This window comes from Pipra filicauda, unplaced genomic scaffold (genome assembly GCF_003945595.2).
Source record: "Pipra filicauda isolate LSUMZ 115617 unplaced genomic scaffold, ASM394559v2 scaffold84_size4826128_pilon, whole genome shotgun sequence".
NCBI classification, from domain to species: domain Eukaryota; kingdom Metazoa; phylum Chordata; class Aves; order Passeriformes; family Pipridae; genus Pipra; species Pipra filicauda.
This window is the reverse complement of record NW_024105031.1, coordinates 4,480,181-4,504,355: the sequence shown is the minus strand read 5'-3', so window position 1 is coordinate 4,504,355 and position 24,175 is coordinate 4,480,181. Positions and strand designations below refer to the sequence as shown.

The following is a 24,175-nucleotide window of genomic DNA, read 5'->3' as shown; positions in this document are numbered from 1 at the left end:
GTGTCTGCCAAGACTTCTTATTCCTTTAAAAATGCAGATAGTGTTTGAGACAGCTGGCTACTCCAAACCCAGGTAACACCCCTAAATGTGGAAAGAATGAGGGAACATGAATTATGATTAGTATTTTAAATGGATTTGTAATGAAACAGACAGACAGACATCTTAAACCTACTGTATTTCCAGCATTTATTATTTAGGAAGAGAAAACCTGTGTCTTAGATGTCTCTGCTGCTCCACTGAGTATATGGAAGCAGATTAATGTAAATAGCATTAAAATATGTGGAACTAGTTTTTCTGTCTTTGTTAGGAACTGACTGTACAGACACTATGGTGTCATGCAAAACACACACACACGAAGCAGCCACCAAGTGACAGACAAGAACCTTTCTGAGCCAGAGTCATTGCAATCCATACAGAAACTAGTCATTTTAGGTCAAGTTAAGGTCATTGCAAAGCAGAGAAAAGAAAACCTTATGACAGTTATATACCAAATATCAGGCTTAGCACCATGCAAAAAATGGTATTTAAATCCTTATTTACATTTCTACATGAATAAGAGATTTAAAATATACTACAGTACTAGGGGAAGCAAGAAAAGAGTTCACAAAACTAATTTTGAAACATTTCTGCTCATTAAGAAGCTCATACTAAGAAATTGTTGCTCACTGAGCAGCAATGGAGCCAATTTAAAGAGGAAGAAGAAATTAAACATTTAAATTTTAACTGTTAATAAGTAAAGCACCGATCCATACAAAGTTATGTTACTACAATAGAGTAAAATTATATAAGTTAGTCTCTTTTAATCTCATGTTTTAGAAGGGACAGCAGTTACTTACATTTGTTGGTAGCATCTCATTATCATCAATTAAATACACTAGATTTATTGTATGCCTTTCCTGTAACTTCAGATTTAAGCCACAGGTTACACTTTTTTAAATAATCTCCTATTTGGGTTAATGGGAACACCTGCTTGTAATATACTTTTTGTACTTTTGAAAATCCTTCTATAGTGAACATGTACACTAGAACACAGATAAGTTGTGAGCCAATATTCACAATTTCTAAATACTGGGAAAATTTCAGAAGTTTTCACAAATATATGAAAATGAACACATAAAAAAGAAAAGCGGGAACTGTTTTTCTGGGAGCATGTTTACAACCTTCTGGCCGTTTTTTAGTTTGTTTTCTTTTTAAGAAAAAGAAAAGAAAAATGTTGGAAGCCCATGTTGTAAGTGCAACACTTACAAATAGGGCTTTCGTGCCTGACCTGTGACTTTTCCAGCTTATTTTTCCCCTCCCAAAGCTTAATTTTCATGCAGTTTATACTTAAATACTTAAAAAATACGGAGTTCTATCTCATCATAGCGAGTACTTATTCATAGTGACAATGACATTCGTTGGCTTTCATAAGAACTCCCTGATTGGGGAGGCAAAGTAATGATGGGCTGCACAAATTAGCTCCAAAGTTCTAAGGTATCCAAGTCGTATTGCCCTCTGAAAACACATCCTCAGATTTGGAAGTTAAGATGCAATTGAAGCAAGACATGGAGGTGACCAAGCTCAGGTAGATACCTTCCTATTAAGTGTTGTCAGTTCAGATGCATATTTTAATAACACTTGGCAAAGCTGCAGACAGTTCAGTGGTTTCAGTAACCTTCATGAGCATTAGAACAGTTAAAACTCTATGCTAAAGCATGCACCAATAAAAGAAACACTCCTTTGCAATTGCAATCCACACCAGGTACTTACAGACAAGCACCTTCCAGCTAATAAACTTTCTCCTGTTCTTTTTTCCCTCCAAAATCTTGTACGTTTTGTCAATGTGGTTAAATCTTGGTGCTAATAATGCCAAGGTCACAGGTTCAATCGCCTGTATGGGCCATCCACTTAAGAGCTGCACTTGATGATCCTTTTGGGTCCCTTCCAACTCAGAATATTCTGTGATTGGAAATCCAGAGCAACAACTTGAATTTAGAAAATGTGCCTCATTTTATCAGCCAGTGTAGAGGATATTTAACTTGATAGAAAATAAAGTGATAGAGATTCAAGAATGCTTACTCCCAGCTGTGACCTCATGAGAACAGCAATATACCTTCTACAGTGAATGAAGAGAGAAGAAAAATGGACATTACTTTTGGAAGGATTAGGAAGTGAGGGACAGAATTTAAAGTGACTCAGCCATTGGTATGCTGAAGATACAGAAATTAAGCAGTAATGAAACATAACAATTTGCTAAGCCTAAATACTTAGTTATGCTTCAAGGTCATATTCACAGATGTGCTTTGAAAATAATCATAAAATATTTTAACTCAATATGATCCCATTTCCAAGAAAGGCAGAAAGGAGTATAAGTCATTGTGTTAAGTTATATTTCAACAGGGTTTAAATAATATATCAACAAAGTTAGCTGCTGAAAACAGCAAACAATAAAACCTTGAACTTAGGTAATACCAAATTCAAAAATCCTTTATGTTTAGCTGGAGATGAAGGATATTGCCAAAGAAATAAAAGAATTAGCTTATAGTTGCATGAAAGGTCCAGCCAAATCATGCCCAGGATGTCAGCTCTACACAATGCTTTGAAACCTTGGAGTTTGAAAGATAGTAGCTCAGTAGTATAAGACAGAGTGATTACCCCACAGACACTTAACAGACACCAAGGACAAACCTCTTCAACTTGCACTAAATTCCCACTGAATTGGACGGACTTAAGAAGATGCCTAAGTGTTATATGCTAAATTGGAGCTTTACAGATGTGCTGTATTAAGGCACTTCTAATTTTCTTTACCATGACTTGCATATAGCTGATATTTCTCGATCCTTAGCAATAAAGGGATACTAGTGAAAATGTTATTAAAATGTTTTGATAGTGATGAACTAATCACTTCTTGTGACATTGTCTGTCTCTGTAAGCTTCTGTTTCCAGGGTCCAAAGCTGAAAATAGCAGGTTTTAACAGATACTAAACTTCTAGTCTTCAGTGGTTTTAAATGTTAATGCCCACAAACTAAAAATAAACTAATAAAATTTAAAATAGGTTGTCCCTAAAACATTCAAGATTTGAAATGTCTGACCTATGAATTCATTAACACCTGGAATTAGGGGGGAAAAAAGCAAGATGGAAAAGACTTTCAAATACTTCAATGGGATCTAATGTCCTATAGTGGAAAAAGCTGTTGGTATATGCTGCCATAATTAATTACACTCGTGCTTCCCTTCTCCCTTTTACTAATAAAACAGAAGACAAAATAGAACCAAACATTTTCATTACTTGTCTGTCCAATCAGTAATCGGCATGAACTACCTGAAAAAAAGAAGATCCCAAAAGGATGAGTACACAAGAAGCTGCCAGATCACATATTCTCTTCCCACTTTGTTTTCCATTGAGTAGCTTTTTCTTGTAATTCAATAGCGGAGGAAAAAACTAACAAAAACTACTGTCCTTTACTGCTTCTTGTGGTAATGTGGTAAAAGAACTGACTCAGAAACTTGTTTTCTATTTTCAGCTGTATTATTTGGTCTAATAAAAGCTTGTACCTCTCTGTACACCATTTCCCTTCTTTGTATTCTTAAGCCATGATGTAAAAGAACGTTGGTACTGTGCTACTATGATTGGTACTGAAACATTATAGATTCCTATTATTTATGTTGCAAGAATTTAATTAGCATAATAACAGAGTACTAAGGCAAGAATTTATGACTAAAAAAAGCATTGAAAGTCCTCTATGGGTCAGAAGCAAGGGAAAATGGTAACTCACACCACTTTTAGATTTGGAGAATTACTGCACCGAAATAGTAATTTACACACATCCCACAAGAAATGGTAGAACCATAGGAAATGCCACTTTTAACCACACAGGGTTACATTTGACTGACGAGCACACTTGGCCTGTCTTTTTCCAATTAAGCTCCATCTGCTTCCTCGGTTGGACTGGTTGGCTTGAGGCCTCTCAACAGAACAGCCATTGTACGTTACTTCATCCACTTCCCCCAAAAACCTTTCTCTGGCAGAAGCCAGGGGATGCTTCCTCAAAGCATGTCATTGGGCAGGGGCAGGCCAGATGGGTGGTGTGTGGGAGTGGGAGTGGCATCTGAGCAGTGACAGCAACCTGAAAAAGCATGGGTTTACTAACTCCCAACACATCCAAGGAAGGGTTAAGTCCCTACAAAATAAAATAAAAAGCACCATTTTTCTTGCATTATATAGTCTGACCAAAAACCTTCTGAAACCAAAATTAAATAGTGTGTTCCCTTCCACTCCCCAACACACACGCTCTAAAATAAATAATGGCCAAACTGATTTAAATGAAATTCTGTAGAAGAATTTGTGCTTGGATGAAAATGGCACATTTGAGCCTGAAGCAAAAGTAAAACCGCCAAGTTATAAACCTCTCAAAGGGAAGGTTTATAATGGAAATGCCAACAGACCCTTAACTATAGTGGAGCTGTTAGGTGCCAACATATAAATAATTCTAGTTTTTGCGGTCACTTACGATAAATTAGATACAGTGCAACTGGAAACAGTAGGGTTCTGATTCAGTAAACAGCAACAGCCAAGAGTACATGTTTGGGTTTTCAGACAAGTATAGCATAGATTTGATGCTGGCTCTGAAATGGAGTCTATAAGGGACATTTGGACTTTTTAAAGTAGTAAGCAAGTCATATTCTGAATTCTTGAGGGCTTGTAAAATAAAAACCTCCTTAACAAGCTTAGCTGCCTACTGTTTCAATTTTCTAAGATTCCTTTACCCCAGTTACAAAAAAACCACTCAATTCAAGACTGGTGTAATTGTCTACTAAGGAAAACAAAATACTAAGTAAGTGCACATAGTCACATTTACTGTTAAGAATTGCTAAGCATATTAATACAGTGGGGAAAAAAGAACCACCTTCTTCTTTAATAAGTGTGCCAGTTGTTGCACTACTAATGCAAATACTTTCCTATAGTCCACTTGTTCTAGAACAGGAACAATGCATTTAGGTGATCAAATATGTTCATTTTGGCCCCGAGGAAAATTTGGAAGGAATTTATTGCATCGTTTCACAGCAGTTAGGCCCCATGCCTTAACACAATTTGTTGAGGCAGTGAGGGATGCTATTAGTGCTCTCTGCAGGAACTTCCATCTTGGATGGGGTGGGAGCCCTCAGAGGCAGCCAAGATTCAGACTGAGGCTGCTAAGAGGATGCTCCATCTCAGGAAACTCTCCTGCTTGCCAAATTCACATCAGCTTCTCATTTAGTGCTTCTGCTACAAAACCTTACCACTGCCCCAGCATCACCCCTAAGTCCCCACTAATGTAAAACCTAAGATGAACATCTGCAGAAACAAGAAAGCTAGACACACTCCTAGTTTAGCTCTATTATGACAAGGTTTCACATGTTGATAACCTACTGAAAATTCCTTTCTCCAACTGTACTCCAACTTTTGAAAGAGAAAGGAAATCTCTATTCTCCCTGCATGTGCAACATAAAATGCCTTATTCAAGACAAAAAGCATCTAGCTGCCCCCAAATACTGCTTTCAGACTACCAACAGTTGTAGCAATTCTGGGAAATAGTTTAATCAGAAAAATGTTGGACATCAGAAATTGACCAAGTTTGAAGAGCTAATTATGTACAGTCATATACCTCTACAGATTATCTGTTAGTTCCATAATGAAAATCCACACTACTAAGCAAATTCAAGAAATCTGACACAAATGAAACACAAGTAGTATGATCCTCAGCCAAGGTTAAAAGTTAATGTGATTTTCTCTGTACTCCCCGTGGCAAATATACTAAGAGCCATGAGCCACACATTCCCACCACACATTCTCAGAAAGCAATGGAAACACAGATTAAAAACAAAATGACAGCAAAAATGTGTCACTTCTGACTGTGTATGGTTAAACTATATAGTTACTGAGTAAGTAGGATCTTACACAGTTTGCAGCAACTCATATTAAATAAAGAAAATGGATAATAATTACGTGTCAGATTAGTATTCTTGTCAACTTGACTAAACTTCACATTAAAAAAACCCATTAATTTACCAAGAGTCAAACAATACACAGGATACTATCAAATAATTATGTGGATTTACTTAAAATATGTAAAGATTTTAATAAAGAATTACATAGTGTTTCAGAGTGCCCCCCACCCCCTCATTTTACTGCAAACAAATTTAACGTTCTTCCGCTACACAGAAAATTAAACCACAACTGCTTACAGAACCAGGAATACAAACTGAAGGTACGGCATTAGGGTGACATTTCCATGCATTACTCTGTTCCTGTCAAGCCACACTTTAATTCTTCTTATGAACAGATACAGGTTAAAGCTGTCTAAGGTCTAGGAAATTCCCCACACTGTGTCCCAGTAAAACTACAGGAACAAAAATGATAACCAAGTTTTAAGGGTTAAAACTGTAGGTCAAATACAGTGTAGTAAGTAAATTTCTTTTCCACTTCAGGTCCTATGTTGTGCTTGGCATGAAGAGAACTGTAGTTAAAAAGTGTTTCTTCAGCTCTGGAACTGCATGACTGTCCTCTGCATTTCCGTAGATGGAAGCGGTGAGCCAACAGAATTAAATACTGTTGGACAAACTGAAAGGTGAACATTTACACAGTTTGTATGCTGACAGCTGAATTCTAAATGCTTATCAAAAGGCAATACTGTTTCCTTTACCCTTTTATTTAATCATACAAACCATGGTTTTTTTAAAAATGTGGTTGAAGGAGGAGGAATTAGGAAATCCTGGTATTTTTATGTGCTCCCTGTGGATTAACTAGGAGCCATTTTGCTAAGGACAAAAGCTCAAGCTACTGAAATGTCTCACCACGGGCAATACCACACTAAAAATATGGAGTAATTTTCAGGTATTTGTTTAAAGTGCAGAGGAGTACTTCTGCTAGAACGTTCTCCCCATTTTCATTAGCACAACTTGAGACACTTGCCAAAACATAAGGATGTCCTCCACTACAAGATGCCATTCTGCAATCCAGTGATCCAATCCAGTGATATAGAATGGCTCCAGATCATAGGATAATACTGTCATAAACAAATCCCACTCTTGCCCAACTCATCATCGTGACTTTAAAATGAAACAGAAGGAACCTAGAATACTACCATGATCCAGATGGGAGTCAATAGAAAATCAGCTTTCATTCCTACTGATCCTGGATTCAGCCATTTAAGGGATCAACAAGCAATTTACTTTCAAAGGCCTACACTACAAGACAAGGTGAACTGTCCCCGTGTGCAAAGTTTACCCCATCTGAGTTTGGTTTTTTTTTTTTGTTTTTTAGTCCTTTAGTTTAAGCATTTGAAGGTCCTTCAAAGGAGTCTTCTCCAACACAGAGTAGTTTGCACAAGTGTGCACTTGAGATGTGCCCTAAGGTTCGGATACTTAGGATATTAATGTTTCTTCCCATGGGTCTAAGTGTAAGACCTGCAGATCTCCCTTGCTGAATAAGAGACAAAATAAAAATCTAATTCTATGTTGGGCCACGTCTTCAGTGGCCCGGTCCATTTAAATATGCATTGTGATTTAACCCTAACCAGCGAGTAAGTACCATACAGCCATTCGCTCACCTACCCCTCATCTGCCCCCAGTGGGGTGCAGAGGAAAACCACAAAAAAAGGTAAAATCCACACATTGATGTGAGAATAGTAATGCAATAATATCACTAATAATAAATGGTGAAGAATAGGGAGTCAATGAAAAGAGAGAGAGAAATAAAACCCAAAAAAGACAAGTGATGCTCAATATACTTGCTCACCACCCACTGACCAATGTTCCTGAGCAGCAATCAGCCCCTCCCAGGCAATTCCTCCCAGTTTATATTCTGCACATGACATTATCTGCATTGGAATATCCCTTTGGCCAGTTCAGATCAGCTGTCCTGGCTATGCTCCCTCCCGGCTTGTTGTGCACCTCCTCGCTGGCAGAGCATGGGAAACTAAAAAGTCCTTGACTTGGAGTAAGCACAAGTTAGCAACAAATAAGCATCAGTATGTTATCAACATTATTTTCATTCTAAATCAAAAAAACCCAGCACTGAACCAGCTACTAGGAACAAAATTAACTGTATCCCAGCTGAAACCAGGACAGTAAGTCAGGTTTCTATGGCCTTCTTGGTTTTTTTTAAACAAGAGGAGTTCCACACACAGACTGAAAAAATCTGTTTGAGGCAACACTGAATTGCAAGTATAACTGCTTTGTATTACAATTCAGAGTAAGCTGCATTTTCTCCAGTGGCATCTCCAGTGCTGGTGGGACTGTCCCCACACTGATAGCTGCTGTGCAAGCACAGTGTACTCCCAGTCCTACTCTGTGCAGAACCTTCCAGTTTGTAGTTCCTGCTCTGGTGTGCGTGGTGTTGGGCTCGACACTGACATGTGCACCATCCACATTTAGCATAGGATGGAATTAGGATTCAGATAGAGTTAGGGGATTATTAAGGTCTGGTGCTCATCATCCCCACTGTTTCAAGCACAGGAGTCAGGCTAGGTTTTTTTGACTACATGAAAAATACACACTTTGAACAAGAGACTCCGTTGAAAGAGCAAAAAAGAGAGAAAAAGAAGCCCATGAATGTTTAAAACCAAAACAAACTTTGTAGAAAGCTTTGAAGTCATCCCTTCATTCCAGAAACATTCCAAAACACCACCTGCAACTCCTTAACTTTAAACATCCTCTAGAAAAAGCAATCAAAATTTAAAAAATTAAATTAAATTAACTTTTATTTCCTAGCACTTATGACAGGCTAACATTTGAAGATCTTTCTTGCTCTGGATATCTCAGAACACTTGACAGGATGAGCTAGATACTAGCATTAAAGAAACCACAAGCAAACAGAGCAGATATTAGGAATGTGGTAACAGCTCACGTACAGCTGTGGATATTAGAACTATTTTTACTGAGAGAAGGAATGTTGGCTCTAATTCTGCAGTTATTCTTTACTCTTTTTCAAAGAGTGCCACAGGGATTTCTAACTTCCATCTGGACAGCTTTCCTTTAACTGTTTTTGAACACCATGTGTGAGAACACAACAGAACTATAGACATTAGAAATGGAAAAGACCGATTAGATCATGTAGCCATCCTCCTGCCAGTTGCAGATTTTTCCCTACAGAATAGTTCCTAGCACTTTGCCCAGTACAGTTTAAAGCATGTCAAGATACTTGGCTTCAACCACCTCCTTTGGAAATTATTCCACAGTGTATGAAGAATGCCGTTAGGACGTTTTTCCTGGTAGACACAGCACACATTTTTCTTTCCTTAATGATTTCCAGTCTATTATTCCTGGGTATATCGCATTGGGCCAGCCTGAATAACTCATCTTTACACCTTCGAATAAATGGAGACAGATATGTTTCCTTGCACATTGGTCATTATTTGGCCAGACTACACACAATTTTATTGCCAAAATATACAATATACTTTAATAAAATCAGTTATTCCACTCTTTTAGTCATTGTACGATAATTGTCTCCACTCCAGTGAACGTTTTTAGATGATACTCTCAACAAATCTGTTTATTCTTCCTTACCTTCTGCTACCTTTTGCATCTCTATAAAATAAAATAAAATAAAAGGCATAATAAACTTAGAGAAGAAAAATAGCCTTGCAAAGTCAGCACATCAGTAAATGTACTGTCTAACTCTTCTGTAACAGCAGCTGCTGCCAACATTGTGATTTCCGCACAGGGTTTATATTTCCTCCTGCCACAGTGTCAAAATACTCATTTTGCCAATGTGTAAGATTCTCAAGATTTTCACTCCTTTTCAGCTTCTCTCCAACAAGAGAGGTCTACTAAACCAGCCTTATTTTGACAAACGTAAGTATTGCTAAATAATTTAAATTGTAAGTTATTAGAAATCAGAAGCTTTTTAAGTATCTCAGGTTTCAAAATATTTCTTCATCCTCATTTCAGCTTCCTTAAATCAGTTCACTCAATTTTTCCCTTCTTTGTCATCATTACTTCTTGTATTACTTTTCCCTAATTTCAATTTCAGAACAACTCAGTAACATTTTTCACACTACATTTAATATTAAGGCTGTACATTGTAATTTCTACCACCATGTCTACATCACAGACTTTGCAAAAAATTAATATGATCAGATGCATTCAGCAAAAAAATGTAAACAGAAAAATTAAGAAACATGTCAGGAAAGAAAAGATTATTCAAGACATGTAGTGACTGAGGAAGGGCAGAGAGAAAGTGCAGTGAAAGTGCTATGCTCAGTACCAGAAACACAGAGAACGTTGTGGCCATTCTGAGTACACACATTCAGGATTTAAAAATAAAGCATAAAAGCGTAAAACCAGAAATAACAATGGAGCAAATATGGCTATGCCTTTAGCTCTTTTCCTTGCCAGCAAGATCACCAGCCACTGATAAAGGGATAGGTCAGAATTATTAGTTCTAAATTCATGAACCTGTTTCATCTTGATAGTGCTTCAAGCATTTTAACAGATCCAATCACTGCATTACCTGGTCAAGAAGCCAAAACCAAACAAAAGCTCTATACCACTGAATTCAGGAGATTCCTCATTTTATGCCTTCTGTTTATTAAAAAAGTACATAATGTCTCAAATTAGAGACACTGAGTCAACCCACCAACTCCTCTGCTCTCATGAAGTCATAAGATAACATTTCTCTAAAAGTGCACAAATTTAAAGAAAAGCAGACACAATCTAGTGAAGCCAGTTAAAAAGTAGCTCTGCAAAGGCTCTTCAACAAAGACAGGTCTATTAAACTAGCTTTATTCTGGCAAATGTATTGATTATGCATCTTTATTACAACAGAATTTACAAGCTAAAAGATGCAACATTTGAACCGCTCATTACTAATTTTTATTATTTAGTCTAGTCTTAAAACATCTTTCAAATCATCTTTGCAAGCACTAGTGTGTGCAGACAGTCTTAACTCCTCTGTTTCCCTAGGAAAAGACACTACAGCAAGCCACCAATGTTTAAGTAAGAGAAACACATTCACATTGGTCTATTTAATCTCTGCTATCAGTCTGATCCTGCCATCAAAATAATGAAATCTACTGCTCACTGAGAGAAAATCAAATTAAAGATCTCACAGTATTTCTAATAATTCTTTTCCAATACAGGGAATAAGTCTGCATTTCACCCTTCAAGAACTCACATTATACTTTACATTACCAGTGAGCTGAAGTCTCAACTTCTCAGTGGTACTACTAGTATTTTTTCCATCCCTTAATCGCTAACTAGATCTTACGGATGCAGCACTATAAGATGAAATGGTTTGAAATGACAGCTGGAATAGAAACTCCAACCTTTTCTAGCCACCTCCAATCCACAGTTCCTAAAAAAAATAATCTTCTATTCTACTGTTTGTTACCATATTAACATGACTACAGTTCTCTACATGGCAGCTGTTATTAACAATTAGTAGTCTGGTTTTTTTACTCATGACTATCTTGGCTAAGATATACAGTGAAGGGGAAGATCTCCCTAAGTTTCATTATCGGATCTTAAAGAACCATCCTTACAAAAGAATTGAAAACATTTTCTTTGTACCTCCAAAAACAGAAAAGCAAATCAAGCTGTCAAGTCTTTTTGTGACGTTAAAGCAGAATGCAGTACCATGTATTTTGAGCAGATATGGATCTGATATAATTGAGTCAGTGGAAGGGGAAAAAAGTTGAAAAGGTAGTATCCGAGAACTAACAATGCTTACACTGAAGAAAGCATCACATCAGAAATAAAAAAAAATTCACCCACTGTACTTCAGACAATGCATATTTTGTATACTGAGTTAAAGAAAGAGAACTACTATGGCAGCATTAGTAAAGCCATTAGTAAAGTTTGCTCTGGATTGCAAGGTGAGAATCTGTATCATACTTTTACTGAAATCAGTGGGAGAACAAACTTGACACAATTCTCGAAGGCTAAATTTAGATACTGTACTTAGCCAGTAGTCTTGTGCCAACAGAAGTCAGTTTTAAATACATTCCTGTGATAATGTGTACTTTAAAAGCCTCTTATACACACAAAAATGCAGAATCCAATCTTCACCAAGAGATAAATTTACTCCTCTAGATCAAAAAAAAAAGCATTAAACAAACACAGATTTTGAAGGTGTTTCCTCCTCATTAGTCACATGCTCACTAAGATGTCACAAATCAGGGCAGCACTGCGAACCAAGATACAACTTTCTCATGCGGACCTGCAAGAGATCCTAATCCCAGGGTAAAGCGATTGCTATCCCTAGACAGCATTAGCAGCATAATCTGCATGCAACTACCGGGATGAGAAGTATTTTCTAAAGTCAGTTAATACGAAATAATACTATAGTAACTTGGTGCATCGACTTCCACTTAATGGGTCCCGACTGTAAGCTGCAAGCAAATGCTGTAGGCCACGGAAGAAGAAAGCACTACTACACTGGCACGCAGGCCCATCTGAAAAAGATCAAGGCAAAGAATCTTTTAGGGGTAAAGCTGCAAACAGGCCACTAAAATCTGGCCCTAATGCTATGCACAAAGATTCTTCATTTGCAATGACGGGACAGGATTAAAATCACTGCTAGTTCTCACTAAGGTTTCTAGACCAAGAAATTTCCAAAATATTATTCAGTTTGTGAAATAACTTGTTCACAGCGCATATGAATATTAACATCCATCAGGCAACACCCAAATACCTAAAAACACAAGTGGAGTTGTGTGCCAATAACAGCCAGTAAACAGACAGATCTAAAGGGGACAGTTCACACATGCTGCTTTCTCTTCCTCCTCACTGCCACAGAATAATGCCTGCCAATTTCTAGAGAGTCGAGCATACTTCTCCATTTAGTATTTTGTCTGAAGGCCAACAATGCAGTCAGGACATACAAAAATACCCCAAAGACTTGATGTGTTAGGTCTTGAAAGATGGAAATAACAAAGCATAACATTAAAGGTTTTTTCCAACCTTTAACTTCTCCACATTTCTTTGTACTCCTTGGCATTCACAAACATATTAAGTACTAGAAAGTTAAGTCTGATTCTTTTCCTCTCCTTCAGAATATCACTCAATCTGTAACTGACACTAAACACCAAGTTATTTGTATTCAGATAAACTAAAACCAAAAAAAGTCATCTGTATTCATACTAGTCAGCTATATGTTATCATATTAATTCTGTCTTGGCCTTAACATTTTCTCAAGGAACAAACTCCCCCAAACAGCAAGCGTTGTTTAGGAATCAAACTTTTTTCTTTGTAGTTATAGTATAGTCAGCCTTGTAGCAAAAACTTACAAGTAAAAACAAATTACAGACATTTCTAAAAGGTAAATAATTCCCTCAGGTAAACAACATATCTGGCAGAAAGGGACTGAAGAGAACCACACAGATAATGTCAGAATTGCCCAACTGAAAAGCAGAAAGGCATGCAGTTGTTTAAAAAAGGATCAGATAGATACATAATCCACCCACAATACACTTTTTCTGCTGTTTTTATTCCCAGGCTGACAAGTTATTTAACTTTATAAAACAGGATTAATATTTTGGCTGGGAAGCAAGAATCTTGTCCTCTCCATTATAATCTTCAGTATCGCCTACCTGGATCTTCCTACTTTCTGTTCACAATAGAACTTAGATGAAAATTTTGGCTTCTAGTACGTAGTCAAATCCTGCCTTAGTTTTCAGTTGAAAATTAAAAAGATGGTTAGTTATTGCTCCTCAACCACACTCATCAGGAAAATCAAGAATTCTCGCAATGCCAATTAGATTAATTTTTAGAGGGGATTGTAAAAACCCCAAGATTTTCCCACATAAATGGGGATGCTCTCACATTCTAATTCTAGGTCTTTCAGAGAAGAATTCAACAATAGTAACTATCAGCTATGGTTTTGTTCTCAAAACATTGATTTTATGTTTCTGCTCTCCTCAGTCCACAAAATGAAAGACTTCCCTGCTCTATATTATTTCTTATGAGAAATAAGAGATCAATAGCTAGCAACTTTCAAGAATAGACAAATACTACCCACATTCTTCAACTGTTATAAAACCAGATGAAAGCTGTTTTCTCTTGATCAAGAAATCCTATATTCCCCCCTTCATTCCCTCCTTTTTAATTAATGAAAAAGCAGCAAAACTGCTTAATGATGACCAAACAGTTTTTCCATAACAGAAACAGATGAAGGCTGAAGAGATATGAATATCTGCAACTTTAAGAAACAAGTTAAATTAAAAGGACCCCTGTACCATATCCTAAGAAAGCTCAGTTTCTCCAGGTCTAACACAAAAGCATACTCCTAAACCAAAAATATCCATAAAATAACATACATTTCTGTAATGTAATCAAACAACAACAAAAACCCCCAGAATACTGTACATATAGCAAAGGAAAGCAACTTGTAGCAACAAAGGTACAAACTGGTGACCGAGACTGCAAAGAGACAACGTGTCCAGTGTGAGGTAAACTGTTAATGAAGACTTACCTCCAGAAACTGGGGCATCCATGAAAACAGCTCCCATTTTTTCAACAGCTTTGGCTAATTCTTTTGAAACTGCTGGGTCAATAGTACTGGAATCTATTAGCAATGAGCCTTTCTTCACTTTCCTAAAATAAAAATGATTTGTTGTTGCTGCTGTTGTTGTTATTATAAAGTATTTGTTTCACAGGACACCTGTAACTATTACCATGGCACTGGCTTTCCTCAGCATGATAAATTTATAGACACTTTGTGGTACCCAGAGAAACACAAAGTTTTAAACCCTATTGAGCAAGATCTGCTCAATATTTATACTGCTGATTATGTATAGCACGCAGTTTTGAATCACTCAAAGCCTAATAATACTGAACACAAAAAAGGATGTTCCTCCTAAACGCTATTATAAAAAATTACACAAAAAGGGTGCACAAGGAAAACCTGCCATCATAAAAGTTTGAACAGTATATCATATACAGACCATCTAAGATGCATTCTAAGCAACTGACCTAAATGTTGATTCAGCCTAAAATTTAATATATAACAATACAATGTTCTTTTTATATATACAGTATCTTAAGTTCTTAGCAGAATAGTCTGATTTCATTCTTTTAATCATTGCTACTATTTATTCCACATAAAGATCATAACTAAGACCACAAAAACCTACAGAAGATTTGAAGTGAAGCATGGAGAAAAATCTTGTTTTCCCAATGATAGCTAGTCTTGAGTGTCACTCAGAGATACAACCACTACTGCCAAATTACACTTCCTTCTCTTAATACAGAGGCTGAGAAACTGCAGCAGCATAGGACTGCTTTCCACAGCCTCTGTTCCCTGCAGGATTTTCCACATCTATGTACTTTAAAGATTAACTGGCTGTACTATGTCAGTAAGTACTGCCAATTGTTCGTCAAACCCCTGTCATCCTGGATAGTTCTCCCACAGTTGTTTGCCTGGCTTTGTGGGACTGAGCCAATTACCCATCTTCCCTGAAGGGTCTGAGGTATGGATACTTAGATCTGCTCAGTCCTACTTTGTGAGGAATTAAACTACAGACCAGTCAGGGAAGGAAGCAACTATTATTCCTATATAGCAACAACAACAGAAATCCCTCTCCTCCACTTCATTTTCTTATCAATGCATCTTAATATTGTACAATCAGTACCTAAAAAGACATCACCAGTTTTTGGCAATCTACTGTACTTTTGTCTTCTGTATGTTTCTTCCTTTACATTATTAACCTTGATAGCTGTAAGATGCTACATGATCCTCAGAGGTATCCAGTAGCCTTAGTCAGCCTGCCAGGAGTAATGCACACATGGCCAGAACAGACTTTTCAATACTATTTATTTTTTAATTTGGTAAGTACAAAAACTCTGAGCGATAGATTTCTGCAAACTATGCATTTAAGGTTTAGTGGCAATCCCTTCACAAAAGTTAAAACCCACTGTTTCACATTAAACAAACTTGTTAGCTATTTTCTTGCGTAATAAACAGACAAGTAAGAGGAAAATCAATATAAAGTCTTGTCAGCTTTCTACGTTAATATACTTTAATACCATAAGGCACAATGACATCTCTTCAGAACATTTAATTTATAGGATTTCAAGTAAAAGAAAAAAATGAGCAAATAATTGTTGCTAGAAAATATTCTAGTTATACCTGTGTGTAGTACATTACATTAGGGCAAAAGAAACATGCAAGTGGAAATGTAGATAACAGTCAGTTAAATTATGTCAAAAATAAAATTAAGACTTCAGCCAAAAGCCATTCAGAACCAAGCACTGTATAAGAGAACTCATATAATTAGAAATATCAATACTGACAGAACAGAGAACATTGAATTAAGTGCCCTGAAGGCACAGCAAGAGTTACAGCAACAGGGATCATCTGGCAAACAACATGATACAGCCTTAAGTAGGAGTGGGAATTCTCTAAACTACAAAAAATTCTTACTTTAGAATTCCATTTGCTCCTGTGTAAACTTCTCTCACATTGGGACTAGAAGGCAGCATGGTAATAATTCTGTCTGCTCGTTCTGCTACATCTGCTGGGGATTCTGTTACCTTTTAAAGGAAAAAAAAATATATAAGCTTACACTTCCTGAAACAGAGATGTCAGACATGTTTGTTGAATTTGTTTTTAGTATTCATCCGTCACAACTTAGCTAGGTAAAAAATTAAAACACTAGAAAAATTGCTCTCCTAATGAAAATGTTAGTTAATTGTATCCAGTAATAGAAAAATAAAAAAATAAAAATGAAAAGGATTTGCTATCATGGAAGTTCCTCCACATCTGCCAAGGGGGATGCTTGCATCCCATCAACCTATTCATGAATCTTCAATTCCTTAAAAAGAATGCATCTATACAAAATATTGCTCTGCAATGTTTCTAAGGAGGAAAATATGAAGGACCACAAAAATCTCACTTTTTTCCTATCTTATATATGATACTGGAAGAGAGGAAGACTGAGGAAAAAAGAAAAAAATTATTTAATGTATCTCTGAGGCTCACCTTAAAAAAAAAAATCAGATAAACTAACTGCTGTTTCTCGCAATATTACAGTTGGTATTTTTTTTAAAAAGAAAATTATCAGCTCAAGCATTCTTCACAAAAAAAGATCTGAATAATTTTCAAAATATAGTATTAGGTACTGGTTGTCAAATAAACATACCAAACTTTAAAGGTATATTACCTTTCCCAGATCACTTTCAGAGAAATATTGACAGCTAAAGCTGAGTTGCACTCAGAAGGCATTTACCACTACAACTTTTGTCCAGTACTGGTTTGAAATAATTCTTTAAAAAATGCATTGTTAATACATTCATAGATAAGGGAAAACAGCAACAAAAAATACAGCTAATTCTTTTATCTTTAGCCCACAAGGATCAAATCTGATTTCAGTCATTCAGGTAGTTTTATAGAAACAACTTAAGTTCTAGGTAGGAAACAAGATGAGCAGAAAGTAGATTTTGTTTGTGAATAGGACTTCTAGTATTTATTTTCCAGCTATTGTTGCTGAATGATGAGAAGCAACCTTAGTATCTCAATGATCTGTTCTGCTACATATGTTATATGCCTTGAGTTTTTAACCTTAAGAAATGTCTTAAAATTTTACATGCACTTCTTAGTGTGAATAAATTAGAATTTCCATATCACATGACTCTAGGGATAAAGAAATTGCAGCTGAACAGCTACCTAAAATTATGGAGACTTTCCATAGTGCGGACAAATCAACAAATCGTTGAACCTATTTCACCATTCCCTATCTATTTATAAATACAAGTATTTGTTATAATTTTTGTTAGTTTTGACAGTAAAGATCCTAATGTAAATATATTCTCTTTTTATATACACTACATTTATAAGGTCTCAGAATCAAAGAAAGCATGTTATATACACATTTGTAAGGAATGTTGAATAAGGACTTCTGGGATACAGCATGAGAAACTTCTTGATTTGTATTTATAAGTAAAAGAAGGGAAGACTGTATACAGTCACTGAACAAAGCTCTTGGGAAAAAAACGTACAGAAACTGGCATAGATGAGACTTAGGAACACCCAGATTTTGTTTTGAAAGACTAAGTTAATACTGCACAAAATATCTGGTATACCATACAGTTAAAAAAGGAAACATGTTTTAGTCTAAAGAACAAAGGTTAGGAGGAATAAATGAGGCAATTATAAGAGCAAAGCTTTTCTATTTGATTAGTTAATTTTATGACTTGCCTCCCTGGAGACTGGAGTGCCTATCTCTTTATATAGGAGCATGACACCTTTGTCTTTAGTTTCAAGTATCTCTGGTTCAGTTCAGTCCCAATGTGTATTATTAGAGGAGAGAGGCAGTGCAATTGGAACCTGAATTTATATATGTCTTCTTATTTGAAACTATTATGTCCAGTATTCTTAGGGGTTTGCAAGTTATCACCTGAAGACTCAGTGGCCCATTTGCATCTTTCAACCATAAGTTGAAAAACATATTATATTGGGCACACAGCTGAAAAACTACATCAGTCTCAAATTTCTACCTGGCTACGTAGATAGAATATAGCTGGGGTAGAATATAGTTGGGTTTTGATTACAGTTTTAAACAGTTCTTAGGGAACACGGATACATAGACATGGTCAGTAGTCACCTACACAGAAACTAATTTATTCCATCCATGTCTTTCAAAATACTAACATGCCTTTTATATGAAGCAAATGAGATTAAAAATGCATACAGATTAGGACAGTACTTCCACAACCATATAAAGTAAAATCTTTCTGCTACCTTGAAGTAAGTAGCAAAACAAAGTGGGAATTAAAAGTGGGAATTGCCACTCTTAGCTTTTTAATACCGTTAACAAATATGAATTATATTTTCTGAGGAAATCTACCTACCTGGTTCAGTAAGCAGCATACAAAACTTTTATTTTGGGACTTCCTGTCTCAGAAATAAATCTGAATGATTTGAAAGCTATTGCAAAGCATTAAGCATTCAAAATCATTAAGAATGTGCATAACTTTAAAAAATATACCAAATACTAATTGTTCAGTACCAACACAGACCATACTGGCTCAGAGTAGCAGCCCACAGAGTTCCGTACATGTTCGGATACTTGTTTGCTTTTCAACAAAACTTTTTCAGTATGCAACTGGATAGGGGAAACTTTTCTTCATACTGGTCATTGGTTTTGCCCTTCAATATGTGCATCTGCTTATATTTGTTCCAAGCTGCTTCCCTACTTTTTATTTATTTTTGTGGTAAGTCAATTAATATATCTGTTAGCCTAAAATGCCATTATTACTGTACACTGAAGAAAGTTCTATTTTTATGATGCTTTATGCATCAGATGACTTCAGTAACACTCTCAGTCTTCTAAATCTGAGATAAGATTCAAAGACATGTAAACAAGTAAAGTAACTGTGTGACACAGTTACTCCACTGTGTACAAAAAAATTGATAAGTATGGTAAATATGATGAAGGGGAAAGACAGTAAGTAGAGTGTAGAGGCAGCCTACTTGCTCACAGTCTTGTTCAGTATTTTCCCTTGTTTGTAGCCTTCCAACTTTCTCCCAGGTTTCACCCTAAGTGGTTCCATACGCTCCAGCTGAGCCAGTTTTCCTCTTACTATTCACCATTACTAGGAGGGTGGCTGGTTCCCGATATATACTACCTCCCAGTTCTTTAATGGGAGGCTAAAGAAAGGAAAGTCACAGATTATGCAGATTAACGGTCCAACATCCCTCATCCTCCATATACCTTGGTAGCAGCACTGGCCTTAAACAATGGACATTTGGCTAGATTTATGGTCTCTTGGGGTCATTTCACCTCTGTAACACTCCTGATGATTTTACCCTATCAGCCAGACCAAAGAGAAAGCAGCCCTTAGAGCCCAATGTTCCTTCTACAGCAGTTTCTACAAGGCCCCACGGACCCACAAGTTTTCAACTCCTGAAAAAAGTGTTGGGGTAGGATTTACACCTATAGATCAAGAAGAGAAAGCTACGTTCACATATTTTCCTGAAGTGTGTTTTATTTGTATTTAAGCCTACCTATGTATTCTCTTAGTGATTTACAATCTTAAAACATACTTTTGACTTTATTTTTAAAAGCATTATAGTTCACCTTTATTATCACATGTTAAGTCTTGCAGCAAATGCCAAGGATTCCATTACAAGGGCAAAAAGCTAACAAAATGGGCAGCCACAGCAAAGAGATCCTACTGCAGAATACGAATTAAAAATACAACCAATTGTTCAAAACAGATTCCCATTTGCCCAGTCTCTTACTCAAAGACGGGTCTGTTTCATGCCTGAGGGTCTCGGCTGCTTTAAGAAAATAAAAACAGGAGCTAGGAAAAGAAGCTGAAAAGCTTACTTTCCCACTTAAGGCCAAGATTCTGTAATTATTCAAGGGGAGTTGAAATTAATTACTAACGGGTGCGCTTTATCATTTTATCTTTCATGAATCTTGATGTTACCTCATTATTTAAAACAGCTGCAATTAGCTCCAGCAGTTTAGACTTTCAAGGCACACAGTTCCTCTATCTAGATCTACCTACAATTTCCTTGCCACTGCTGGAAAATTCCCTCCTGTCCTTTATACTGTTACATCAGAGCATTATTTTTGCATTGCACTCCTTACTTGAGTATGTTCTTTTGTTCCAGTGTTTTATGCACCTACCCATCTGCCCACAACTGTCTAAACTGGTAAAGCTTTGAAGTATGTAAAAACAATTCAAAGGTGTTTCAGATGCTTAGAAATGACCCAGCCACCTCAGAGACTGAATGGGGTTCCAGGAGTATTAACAGATCAATAAAAGGCATAGGACTAGCTGGAAAAGGGCCAAGATTTTCCAGGGTATACGGCAGGAAGGTAAACCTCTTAATGTAATCAATTCCTTCCCTCCTTTTTCCTTTTCATTCCTTCCTCTTCTCTCACCGTATCCTTCCTCATCTCCAAGAGAATAAGCACTGAAATAATTAGATTTTTCCCCTGCCCCTGAGGACTGCACCTTGACGCAGCAGGAAAGCTCATATGTCCCTATAACCCTTATAGCTATGCCAGCGGGAACTTTTAACTAGGGTCATTTAACCTGAAAAGGTCAAAGTAGGAACCAGATGAATAGCAGCCCACTGGCCATCTAGACCTGGGGGAGAAGGAAGCAGGAGAAAGGAGGAGGTGAAAGAACAGGCCATCAACCCACTCTCATAAAAACGGGAGGGGAAAAAAGAGCCAGAGAAGTTTGACAAAGTAGCAATTTTGGCTAACAACAAGAAAATTACTTAGGTTAGAATCATATCTTTGCTCCAACTGAAACCTTACAGATTCACATTGTATTCATTGTCCTGTTTTAGTTCTGACTGTGATCTTAATCAAGAAAACAAACGCAGATGATTTAGTTGCATTGCATGCAAGAACCATTCAACACAGTTATTGTTGGAATAAAGGAAGTTTATTACTATACCTGAGCACCCAAGTCTTGAAATTCTTTGCAAGCTTCTGGGAACACATCATATGCAATAACTGGATATCCATGTTTCACCAGGTTTTTTGCCATTGGATTTCCCATGTTACCCAGCCCAATGAATCCAACTGGGGTTTTGGAAGCCATAGTCCTAGAACACACTGATTTCAAAAAAAATAAAGATCATTACATTTGTATTTCAGAGTAGTGCGTAACAATAACGTAATAAAAGCTACCATGAAATCTGGTTTCAATGATTTAAACAGTTTTATGCTTAAAAAAAAAAGTGCAAATGTGAATCCTATTCTACACAGTTTAAACCGTAAATTATAGTTCACTTTGGCCCACAAATACCACCCCAGAATGATTTTTCTACATACCAAGGAAAATTATTGTAATTAGGAAAATGTGGGTGTTTCAAAAGATATAGCAATAAAGCTGAGCTCTGAGAAGAGCTCAAACACAGACTTAAAATACGCAGGATTCTCTGTATTTTATTAGGTGTCTAAATCCTAAACTGGATATGGAAAATCCAACTTTATATATATTTTACAGACTCTGTATTTGCAACTTCGCTTGCAGCCTTGGGATATAGCACCTGTTCTCTAGAAATGGACCGAGGCTGCCACTTTATTTCACGCACTTCCTCACAGATAACTGGATTCTTCTGATCCTACCATCAGATACAAGCCACTAACCTAAAGACAAAAACCTCCACACTAAATCATGGTAAAACCCTTTGAGACATGTAATCATAATGTAAATACTGAAAATTAGAACAAACTATAGTATAAAAACAAAATCATGAAGTCTTTGCAGGAATAACCTCTATATTCTATTTACCATACTACCAAGACAGAACTATGAAGCATAACCTACAATTTGTGGAAAGCACCACAATTTCAGTGAGCTATCTTTTACAAGTAGTTAGTGAGGATCAAATGCTGGACGGTAGCAGCACTGCAGGCATTTGTCTACTGCAATCACTATCTCATTACTCTAAATCCAAAGGCAGCACAATTGGACAGTGACTAGATTTCTTTGCCAATTACATAAAATACTTTCTCCTTTATGACAAAGGAAAAAGCTATGCAGAATAAACACTGAAGTGTGGCAACTAAGCAGCTAGAAACAAGGCTAACTAACTACAGAATTACTGTAACTCTGAAGAGCACATACAGAAAATGTGCCTAAGCTGGATCGAGACTCTAAGAGGTCTCAATGCTTAGCAAGGAATCCTCTCTAGGCCAATAACACTTGATTAATCATTTTAAAGTCTTTCTGACTTTAAGCTCCTACTTAGCCAGCAATGGTCATGCTCTTTCATCTGCAGCACTATTCTGAAAGTGCCACATTTAATAAATCAGGTTTGTTGAGAGAATTTTGTTCTGAGACAGTTTCCACAGATGCCTGCAGCAATTACATAGCTAGAGAAGTAGCACTATTTAAAATAAATCTGCACTGGGAAAATGCTTAGTGAAAACTGAGATAAGTCAGGAAAAGAGCACATCGCTTTTTGAAGAAGTGCTACACGTCAAATCTAGGGAACAAAGAGCCTAAAACAGCATCATTAGCCATAGTAACCATCTTGGAGTCTTCTTCTCATTGTTTCTGAGACAGTCTTCCCCAGTCCCTCACACTAATCTAAAACTGCACCTTTTGTTAGCTTACAGTATCCCACTTCCCAAGGAGGTTCAAGCTCTGGTTTTAAGCATCTTTCTTTCTCTAGCCCTTAATACCAGTGGATCTTATTTACCTTGACTTCAGCAAAGCTCTCAGAACAGCTTCCTCTCGTATCCCAGTAGCCAAATGAGGAAAGTATGGACTTGACTGCAAGACTGCCTGAAGGAAGAAATACTGTCTGGACTGTTGGGCTTAAACAACAGTGATCAGTGGTTCAAAGACTATCAACAACCAGCTACACATGATGTACCTCATGGGTCAATATTGGGGTTGTTTAAAAATGTCATCAATGATTGACGATAGAACATTAGCACCCTCAGCAACATCACGTGTGACACCAAACTGAGGGGAATGGCTGAAAAACTGCAGGGCAAGGCTACCATTCAGAAAGACTGGAGAAATGGGCCTCAAGTAGTTCAACGAAGACAAATACATGTCCTCTACTTGGGGCAGGAGATGTCACTGCAGACTGAGGACTGGCTTAGACAGCTGGCAGCTCTGCAGAACCTGTGGAAATTGAGCATGAGTCAGTAGTGCATCCTCGCAGGAAAAGGTTAATGACATTCTGCCCTCCATTAGCAAGAGCATATCCAAGAAGTCAAAGAAACTAGTGATTCCTCTCTAACAGCACAATACATAAGAGATGCGGTCAAATTGCAGACAATCCAGCAAACATCAAGTAACATGACCGACGAGCTGGAGAACATGGCCTATGAGCAGCAGCTGAGGGAACTGTCTTGGCTGAGCTTGGAGAAGCAAAGGCTAACTGCAGTTTTCTACCACCAAGGGAGAGGGAAGAAGACTTACAGAGCAAATGAAGCCAGATTCTTCACAGATATGCACAACAACAGGACATGGGGCAATGGCCAAAAGTTGCAAGAAAGGAAATTCTGTTTAGAAATCAGAAAAGCATCTCTCGTGTGGAAAAAGGTTCTGCTCTGGAACAGGCAGTGTAGAGAGGCTGTGGAACTTCCATCCTTGGAGCAACCTTGGAACACCCTGAGCAATCTGATCTAGCTTTAAAGACAGCCTTGCTCCCAAACTTCAGTTTTCTTCATTTCTGTGAATTCCAAGTGACCTCACCAGAGGAATAAATCTGACTACCAAATC

The 24,175-nt window shown here is 37.0% G+C and overlaps 1 protein-coding gene across 1 annotated transcript in view; it reads right to left on the bottom strand.

Moving 5' to 3' along the window:
• The window catches only part of HIBADH (3-hydroxyisobutyrate dehydrogenase), an 89,838-nt gene that overhangs the window by 59,988 nt on the left and 5,675 nt on the right, over positions 1 to 24,175 (bottom strand). The window contains exons 2-4 of the mRNA XM_027724570.2: positions 21,383 to 21,543; positions 16,386 to 16,495; positions 14,436 to 14,557 (exon numbers count right to left, since the gene is read on the bottom strand). Coding sequence (XP_027580371.1) covers positions 14,436 to 14,557; positions 16,386 to 16,495; positions 21,383 to 21,543 — 393 coding nt within the window. The remainder of the gene's footprint in view (positions 1 to 14,435; positions 14,558 to 16,385; positions 16,496 to 21,382; positions 21,544 to 24,175) is intronic.